Consider the following 9,266-nt stretch of genomic DNA (forward strand, 5'->3'; position numbering starts at 1 on the left):
ACAATTATTATCAGTAAAACCATGAGATTAGTACCGCTTATACAGCTTACTATTCTCTACGATTCGCTAAAGGAATGATTAAAATCGGTACAGTAGAAAAAGAGATATTGAGGTTTGACATTTGAATGAATTGGAAACTTACAATGAAACAATGAAAATTTTAACCTTCCATATTTTATTACCTATTATTGCTAGAATAATGCCGCTTATGGTTGTAATAGATCTATCTATTCTCAACAATTCTGCAAAGATTTCAATAAAAACTGAGTAATAGGAAGTGAGATATAAACGATTGAAAATTGATGCAGTTGTAAAACCAGCAATTTTTAACCTTCCATATCTCAACAATTATTATCAGTAAAACCATGAGATTAGTACCGCTTATACAGCTTACTATTCTCTACGATTCGCTAAAGGAATCATTAAAATCGGTACAGTAGAAAAAGAGATATTGAGGTTTGACATTTGAATGAATTGGAAACTTACAATGAAACAATGAAAATTTTAACCTTCCATATTTTATTACCTATTATTGCTAGAATAATGCCGCTTATGGTTGTAATAGAACTATCTTTTCTCAACAATTCTGCAAAGATTTCAATAAAAACGGAGTAATAGGAAGTGAGATATAAACGATTGAAAATTGATGCAGTTGTAAAACCAGCAATTTTTAACCTTCCATATCTCAACAATTATTATCACTAAAACCATGAGATTAGTACCGCTTATACAGCTTACTATTCTCTACGATTCGCTAAAGGAATCATTAAAATCGGTACAGTAGAAAAAGAGATATTGAGGTTTGACATTTGAATGAATTGGAAACTTACAATGAAACAATGAAAATTTTAACCTTCCATATTTTATTACCTATTATTGCTAGAATAATGCCGCTTATGGTTGTAATAGAACTATCTTTTCTCAACAATTCTGCAAGGATTTCAATAAAAACTGAGTAATAGGAAGTGAGATATGAACGATTGAAAATTGGAGCAATTGGAAAACCAGCAATTTTTAACCTTCCATATCTCAACAATTATTATCAGTAAAACCATGAGATTAGTACCGCTTATACAGCTTACTATTCTCTACGATTCGGTGAAGGAATCATTAAAATCGGTACAGTAGAAAAAGAGATATTGAGGTTTGACATTTGAATGAATTGGAAACTTACAATGAAACAATGAAAATTTTAACCTTCCATATTTTATTACCTATTATTGCTAGAATAATGCCGCTTATGGTTGTAATAGAACTATCTATTCTCAACAATTCGGCAAAGATTTCAATAAAAACTGAGTAATAGGAAGTGAGATATAAACGATTGAAAATTGATGCAGTTGGAAAAGCAGCAATTTTTAACCTTCCGTTATTTATCAATTTATTTAGCTTTATTCTTTTTCCTATTTCATCACTGGAGGAAGATCCTTTTAAATTCACTCCTGGTTTTTGGAGGTGGTTACGCTCATTCCCGAAGAGTAATTTTTCGATAGTCCATTGTCTTGGAAGCTGTATAGTAATGAGAATGAACAGTGCGGTTTGAATTTCTTTGTTTGTAGCTAACCTGGTGAGCAACTTATTGAGCTTATTGTAACTTCCGTTTACGAACGTTAGATTTATTTAATGGGAAATCGTTGGTTTTTTGCCTTAACAATAATTTTTTGGTAATGTTGCATTTCCGGTTGGTTTTTTTTGGACGAAAACCCTGAAGTATCAAATCGGAACTTTTTGGGTTTACTTTTTCTTTTTTATTCTTTTTGGGAAATGGTATAGTCCACTATTTCGTACTTAGGTGAACGTGCCCGTAGCGGATATGGACATGATGGCAACGTAACATTTTCTGCCTCATGAATGGAGTTCATGGTTAATAGCAACAATAATAATATAAAGTTATTCATTTTCATCAACTACTCAGTTTTGCATTAATATATTTCAGCTTCCTGATTATGCTGATGAATAAATATAGATGACGTAGAGATGACGTTAGTTGGTTTAGCGGTGGCCAAAGAGAGAATGGTGATGTTGCTGCATCGATCTCCTTGAGTGCAGGACGAATCTCTCTCTCCCTAACTCTCTGCCGAGCCGTCAGGTGGCCCAGTCACTGTGGGGTCGCGGTCCTTTTGCAACCTTTACGAACCGATGTACAAACTAATATCACTTACGCTCTGTTCACTATAACGTGCTCATATTTCCAATAAAGAGTTTTTAGTTACACTAAATAATAAGGATAACCTGCTTTTTCTATGCTGGAAACTCCATAAAGTGAAAAGCTGCAAGATTTTGCTGTACCTACGAAGAGAAAAATGATTCTGGATTAACCAATGAAGTTTATGTTAACAAGTCAATGGATTTGCGATAGCTTAGCCTTTATCCAATGCCACCCTTTATCGAGAAACTCCTATTAAAAAAAAAAAATTAACGTGTGGCTGTGTCATGGACACGGTCGTGTGTTGTACGTGAATACGTTTACGTAACGGGTTATATTTTTTTTATATAAAATATTTTTATTTCGTACGTTTTTAGGATGAAACAATGTGTCTACATAATCGACGATCGAACACAATCTATGCCTATACAGTCCCGTTGTCGATTTAGAAGCGATTTCATCATCTTACTTGCATAATTTCAACCACCCCAGCTGCACAGATGGACTGGACACCGTCGTTGATCCGCCAGGGCCGCATTCATTCTTTTACGTTCCCGGGCACAGCTTGACTCGGTCATATGGTGTTTTATTATTACCATTCGATTGTTCTTGAGAAGCCCTTTCCAACCGTATACGATCTCTGTATTTGGTTTTTAGGCTTTTCGACGCCTATAGGCCGACATTATATATTTTTGATATTTTTTTTATTCTAACACCTTTATTTTATTCACTATCACCATTTTATACTAATGTTTTATATACAATCGATAGATTGTGACGACAGCTGACGATTGAAACTTAAACGAACATCGTAGCTTCTCCGAGTCAAAAGTTATATACTAATTGCTAGTCTCGATACGCAGCAAAATGATCTCAAAATGGCGGCGCTTCCCCCTTGACCGCGCGCGATGTGTCACAGTCCTCGCTTATCGTAATGAATTCTGATGATCCATTAGCTATCCAGTGGTGTAATTTAATTTTGAATGTAGACGATAGATTCGAAACTTTAACACCAAACTGTATCCCCCGATTTTGTTATCATTAGGTTTTCTTGGATTGCCTCCATATGATAGCAAATTTAAAGACGTATTCACGTCAAAAAAGCTTCTCATTCCTCATGAGGAACACTAGTCCTAAGAAACTCCCCCCTCCACCAGTACTTGGCACTTCCGGCAAAAAATGATTACAAATTTTATGCAACGCAAATGTTCACTGAAAAGCCATATGTTGTTTGGCGAAGTTTAAGAATTAAAATTATATCCATAGAAATCAAAGTAAATACTTTTCAAGGAATTTGTAAAAAAAAAGTCGAAGAAATATGAAAATTTTCTTTTTTAATAAGTTTTAAGTATTAGAAAAAGTAATATTAGTTGGTTTTATCAATATAAGTTCAAAATTCGAAGCACATTAAGTATGAACACACTTTTAAGTGCAAAGCGTTTCTTCACTAAAACTTCAAACCTTTTAAAAAGGTAATTATTAAAAATATATAAGTATATATATTATTTATTTTATTATAATTACAAAGAAAGTGTTGGTTGATTGGGTCAATTCTTAAATTTGAATTTTTCACCGGATATGCATATTACGAGTTCGATAGAACGCAAACGAACATTTTTGGTGCTACAAAAAAATACACGATATGTACGACTGTCCTGCATCCGGTATAACTCAAAAACAAAACGGAAAAAAAAATAGCTAAAATTTTAAATTTAAATTTAGAAATAGAGGACACCACTATTTAGTCAATTTTGGGCAACCGGAAGTACTAATTTAAGTTAATTTTATTTTTATTTTTTTAAACGTGATTTTTTCAAAAAAAAACCACCATTAATTTAAGAGGAGAACTTGAAGTGCTTACCTCAAAATGTGCTTACGGATATCTATAACTTTAGATTGTAAGACTTTTCCGATGGAAATTTGATTGAGCGGAAGTTATGGTTTCAGGGTTTAGGCTGTATAAAGTGCTATTTCCTTTTTGTACTTGTATAATCTTTGATAAGCATCCATGTTTCAGGCTGAATTTCCCAATTTGATGAAGATCGGCTATGCGGAAGTGGCCACTTTTTGCTGATTAGATACTTCGCGTATTTTGAGATTTCCTCTCAAAAAAAACCGGATCCTAAGATTTCAATAAAACTTCGTACAGTGTTTCAAAACATTAAAAAAAAATCGACTAGTATTTGAAACATTTGTTGGGGGGGGGGGGGGTTCGAACTCGATTAAGGACAATTCTGAGGGAGTGACAGGAAGTCCTGTAGAAGTGGCCCTGTGAAGGTGCTAATTTCCCTGTAATGTGTCTGTTCTATCTCTTGTAATACTACTCGATAAGGAAGGTTAAATGTTTCGTTAAAGCTGGAAGTTTGAAGGGAAATATTTCTCAACCCCTCGGAAGTTCCGCTCCAATTCAATGGATACTTCCACTTCCTGGAAAATGGCTTCCGTAAACTGAGCAAAATCTCTGTAATGTTCACATTTTACAAACTATAATGCTGCTGAGAATTAATATGGGGGGGTCTAATATGCGAGCTTGGCAAGATATTAATGGGTTTCTCGAATCTTGAGAATGGCAGTAGCAAGAAGTCATGAGAGTGTTCACTCCACATTATTATTATTATTTTTTTTTTTTTTGTAACAGATTGATCTCTACATCGGCCTTAGTGAGAAAAGACAATGATTGTGGTGAGTGCTTCATAGACAAGGATGTTTGTGCTATACTCAAGGAGAAACGAGAGAAAGAAAAACGGAAGTTACCAATGCGAGACAAGACTTTAAAATGTCATAATGAAGCAATGAAAGGTCGATTAACTTTATGCGACCCACTGTGTCCGGATCCATGTGCCAAAAAGCCGAAAGTGATCATTGTCGGCGCAGGCGTTGCTGGTCTTTCGGCCGCTTTACGCTTGATCCAGTGTGGTTTCGAAGATGTACTCATCTTGGAGGCTACAGATAGGTGAGTGAATTTGAGAGATTTTTTTTTTTTTTAATGATTTAAGGCGCGTCAACATCTAAGGTTATTGGCGCCCGGAGCTTTTTTCAGTGCACTTCCGGCCTCCGGAGAGTGTGCTCTCGTTACAGACAACACTGTCCATCACTGGGCAGTGAGCTGTAAGAAGCTCCTAGAAAGAGAAAATCTAAGGGTCAGCAGCTGGATTCGAACCCGAGACCACCGCGTGGGAGTCCAGTGCGTTAACCGCATAGCTAATCCCTTCCCTGAAAAAGCGGATTATTTTAGATTTCAAAATCTACCTTTAATAAGTTTTATTGTTCATTTACAGAATTGGTGGCCGAATTCGAACCAGTTGGATGGGCGATTCAATCGTAGAAATGGGGCCCAAACTGATACATGGAGGCAGCGTGGCCAATCCAATGTTTACTCTAGCCTGTCTTGAAGGGATGTTCAAAAATAGACCAGTTCTCAGAGCCGAAAATCCGCCAGAGGACTATCTGATGAGAGATGGACGAATTATAACCGACCATTATACTCAAGACATGGTCTTCCAGCAGATGTTGAACGATTTGCCTGATTATTTTCGAAGTCGTCGTACATCGCAAAACATTTCTTTGCTAAATTATCTGGTGCTGCGTATCGGACAGGAAGTGATGAAATTTCCGGCCGAACTGAGGTAATTAGCTCCCAGTAGTAAATACCAAGTTTGCTGGGTTTTTCACTTGGACGTAATAATATATTAACATTGATCTAATTCCATTTTCTTCACTTTGTTCTTTGGGAAATGAGCATTTTCTTAATTGCTCGTGAGAAGGAATTTATTAAAGGCTATTCGCCGAGGCTGACTGCAGAATTAATCCGTCAAGGTCCGCGTGGGGCTATAAGGATAATTGTAGGCCTATTAACTGTGGCCACTGCAGGCTACAGAAAACACATGCATCGCATGGGGGCCTGGCAGATGATAGCCTCTGTAGGTTCTGTCAGCAGGAGGAGGAGGAGGAGGGCGGCACTCTGCACGTGTTGGGTCAGTGTGAAGGGCTTGTCTGGCTAAGGATGTTACTTCTCGGGAAGAAATAACCAAGGCCTTGAGAGCTGTACCCAGGAGTCGCTCTCCACAGAATTAAGAGTCTGATTAAAAGGACAGGTCTGGAGGGTGAGCTTTAGAGTGAGGGGAGCCACAATAGATCCAAAGAAGTCGCAGTGGCGTAGGCCTTTAAGGCCGCCCTAGTCTAATCTAATCTAATCTAATTGCTCGTTGAAGGGAAATACTCTTTTTAGGGAAGAAGATAGATAGGCTATCCTCTAAAGTCCTTTTTTGGACACTTCGCTCCCTTTGCCACCTCTTAAATTGTATTAAAAAGCCCCGGTGTGATTGAATTTCCAAATTTGAATAAAATCAGCTAATCCCAAGTGTGGCTTTACTGAATAAATTTTCCATATTTTGGAGCTTTTCTCCAATTTTATTTAAACTTAGCGTAATGATTACAAACACATAAATTTATAATGTATCAGGCGCCACGGTAGCCGAGCGGTTAGAGGCGAGGCCTGCGAAGCTAATATGTATGTGGAAATGGGTTCGATTCCCGGTCTTGGCCTTGGATTTTATTTAATGGTTAGTATTAGAAATTTATAGTAAAGTATGTCAGGCGGTTATAGGCTAGACCCGCAAAGCTAAGATGTATTGTTGGTTTAGTGGGTTCGATTCCCTATCTCTAAGTCTTGGATTGCATTTAATGGTTAGTATTAGAAATTTATAGTAAAGTATGTCAGGCGGTTATAGGCTAGACCCGCAATGCTAAGATTTATTGTTGGTTTAGTGGGTTCGATTCCCTATCTCTAAGTCTTGGATTGCATTTAATGGTTAGTATTAGAAATTTATAGTAAAGTATGTCAGGCGGTTATAGGCTAGACCCGCAAAGCTAAGATGTATTGTTGGTTTAGTGGGTTCGATTCCCTATCTCTAAGTCTTGGATTGCATTTAATGGTTAGTATTAGAAATTTATAGTAAAGTATGTCAGGCGGTTATAGGCTAGACCCGCAATGCTAAGATTTATTGTTGGTTTAGTGGGTTCGATTCCCGGTCTTAGGCCTTGGATTTTATTTAATGGTTAATATGAGAAATTTATAGTAAAGTATGTCAGGCGGTTATAGGCTAGACCCGCAAATCTAAGATGTATTGTTGGTTTAGTGGGTTCGATTCCCCGGTCTTAGGCCTTGGATTTTATTTAATGGTTAATATGAGAAATTTATAGTAAAGTATGTCAGGCGGTTATAGGCTAGACCCGCAAATCTAAGACGTATTGTTGGTTTAGTGGGTTCGATTCCCCGGTCTTAGGCCTTGGATTTTATTTAATGGTTAATATGAGAAATTTATAGTAAAGTATGTCAGGCGGTTATAGGCTAGATCCGCAAATCTAAGACGTATTGTTGGTTTAGTGGGTTCGATTCCCGGTCTTAGGCCTTGGATTTTATTTAATGGTTAATATGAGAAATTTACAGTAAAGTATGTTTGCTAGTCGCCTCCGTCCACGACACCTAATTGGTAGTTGGACGTAAAGCCTGCCTGAATAAATAGGCAATTACTTTACTTTTACTATAATGTATCCTTTGAACCTTTATTTGATCCTGAAAAGTTCGATTAGGGATACTCCTGAAAGAGGGAGCGAGTCAGTAGATTGCCTCTAATAGCGCACGGTGTTATTTCCCTATTAAAGGAAAAACTTGTTGAATTTCACATCCGGAAGTATAGCGCTGGTCAATTTTTTTTTACGAAAACAGCTGCCAGGATTTCTGTAAATTTAAGAACTAACTTGGTATAAAACCAAGTCGTGTGAGTGTTCATAACAGATTTTAGTAAAATTTAAATTTAATATCTAATTTTGAGTTAATATTTTGTTTTCCTGTACCAGGTATGACACGGAAAGAATGTTCTACGGACTGTTGAACAGCGTCAAAGGAAAGTACGGAGCAGCATTGGAAGATATAAGTGCTAACGGTCTGGCCAAAATGGTGAACATTCCCGGTGGGGAAGTTCGAGTTCCTGGAGGATTTATCACCCTGTTGGCGCCCCTTGTACGAGACATCCCGCGGGAAAATTTACACTATAACCACGCTGTGCACACCATCAAATGGAGCTTCTGCGATGAACCGCGGGTAAAAGTAACCTGCCTGAATGGTAAAGAGTTTGAAGCCGACTACGTGATCGTCACCTTTTCCTTGGGTGTCCTGAAAGAGAAGTACGATTGCATGTTTGAACCGGAATTGCCACAGACAAAACAGGAAGCAATAAGAGCTTTAGCGATCGGCCATATTAACCGAGTCTATCTGGAATATGTGAATCCTTGGTGGGCACCGGGTGAATTTAATCTACGCTTAGCGTTGAACAAAGATGAACTGATCAATACGACCAAATGGACCAAAAGTATCAACAAAATAACGGAAATCCCCGGAAGTAAACATGTACTGTCGTTCACGTTAGGCGCCCAACAGGCCATCGATCTAGAACTGATCACCGCTGAAGAGCTGGCCATTGAGTTCACAAATTTTGTACGCAAAATTATGGACAACAAGTCCATACCGTTTCCAAACAATGTAATCCTGTCCAGATGGTCTTGTAGTCCGCATTTCCGCGGTGCCCAGTGCTACATGCCTATGGGCTCAACGATTGGTCATATTAAAGATCTGTACGAGCCTCCAATTGGCAGATGCGATGATTTAGACTGTCCCATGCCGGTACTGTTTGCCGGGGAAGCTACCCACCACCTGTATTTTGGTACTGTACACGCGGCCCGGCTTTCCGGCATCCGAGAAGCTAACAGAATTGCGAAAACGGTTAGGGAAAGTTATCTGCAATTTGTCGCACGATCAGAGTTTGAGAGGCAGATGTGCGAGTGCCAGAGGCAAGCTGAACTGGAGCAAGAGCAATGCGAAGGCAGGAAATCAACAGCTACCTGTTGAAGCTCCAGAGTCACCCCTCCCTCAACAACAAACTAAGTCCTCTTCTTATCTTTTGTACTTCCTTCCCTCTCCGTACTTTTGTTGTGTGTGCTCTTGTGAAATTTTGTGTCCGTCATTCCATTAAAATCTGTCTAAGTTTTGTAAATTACCTGTGTTTTGTCTTATTTAATTTTAAATTAGCTTCACAGTTTATGCTAATTCTCCAGAATGATC

General features: G+C 37.9%; 1 protein-coding gene across 2 annotated transcripts; it reads left to right on the top strand.

Moving 5' to 3' along the window:
* The first annotated feature begins 3,399 nt into the window (after nucleotides 1-3,399).
* Nucleotides 3,400-9,201, top strand: LOC141446726 (peroxisomal N(1)-acetyl-spermine/spermidine oxidase-like). Of its 2 annotated transcripts, XM_074113441.1 has the most exons (4): nucleotides 3,402-3,618; nucleotides 4,785-5,099; nucleotides 5,425-5,772; nucleotides 8,006-9,201. In XM_074113441.1, exons 1-4 carry the CDS (start codon nucleotides 3,560-3,562, stop codon nucleotides 9,051-9,053), a joined length of 1,770 nt encoding a protein of 589 aa, XP_073969542.1. In that variant the 5' UTR covers nucleotides 3,402-3,559; the 3' UTR covers nucleotides 9,054-9,201. The 2 variants fall into 2 exon arrangements, with proteins under 2 accessions (XP_073969543.1, XP_073969542.1); XM_074113442.1 differs by lacking the exon at nucleotides 5,425-5,772 and having other exon boundaries at nucleotides 3,400-3,618.
* The last annotated feature ends 65 nt before the right edge of the window (nucleotides 9,202-9,266 follow it).

Source organism: Rhodnius prolixus, unplaced genomic scaffold (assembly GCF_049639745.1).
Source record: "Rhodnius prolixus isolate KJV_2025 unplaced genomic scaffold, Rpr scaffold_7, whole genome shotgun sequence".
NCBI classification, from domain to species: Eukaryota; Metazoa; Arthropoda; class Insecta; order Hemiptera; family Reduviidae; genus Rhodnius; species Rhodnius prolixus.

What these genes read in the sequence shown, in the direction of transcription:
- LOC141446726 (XM_074113441.1), top strand. Translation starts at nt 3,560, where the DNA reads ATGAACACACTTTTAAGTGCAAAGCGTTTCTTCACTAAAACTTCAAAC. An exon ending in ATCTTGGAGGCTACAGATAG is followed by an intron (nt 5,100 to 5,424) that starts GTGAGTGAATTT and finishes GTTCATTTACAG; the next exon opens with AATTGGTGGCCGAATTCGAA. An exon ending in AAATTTCCGGCCGAACTGAG is followed by an intron (nt 5,773 to 8,005) that starts GTAATTAGCTCC and finishes TTCCTGTACCAG; the next exon opens with GTATGACACGGAAAGAATGT.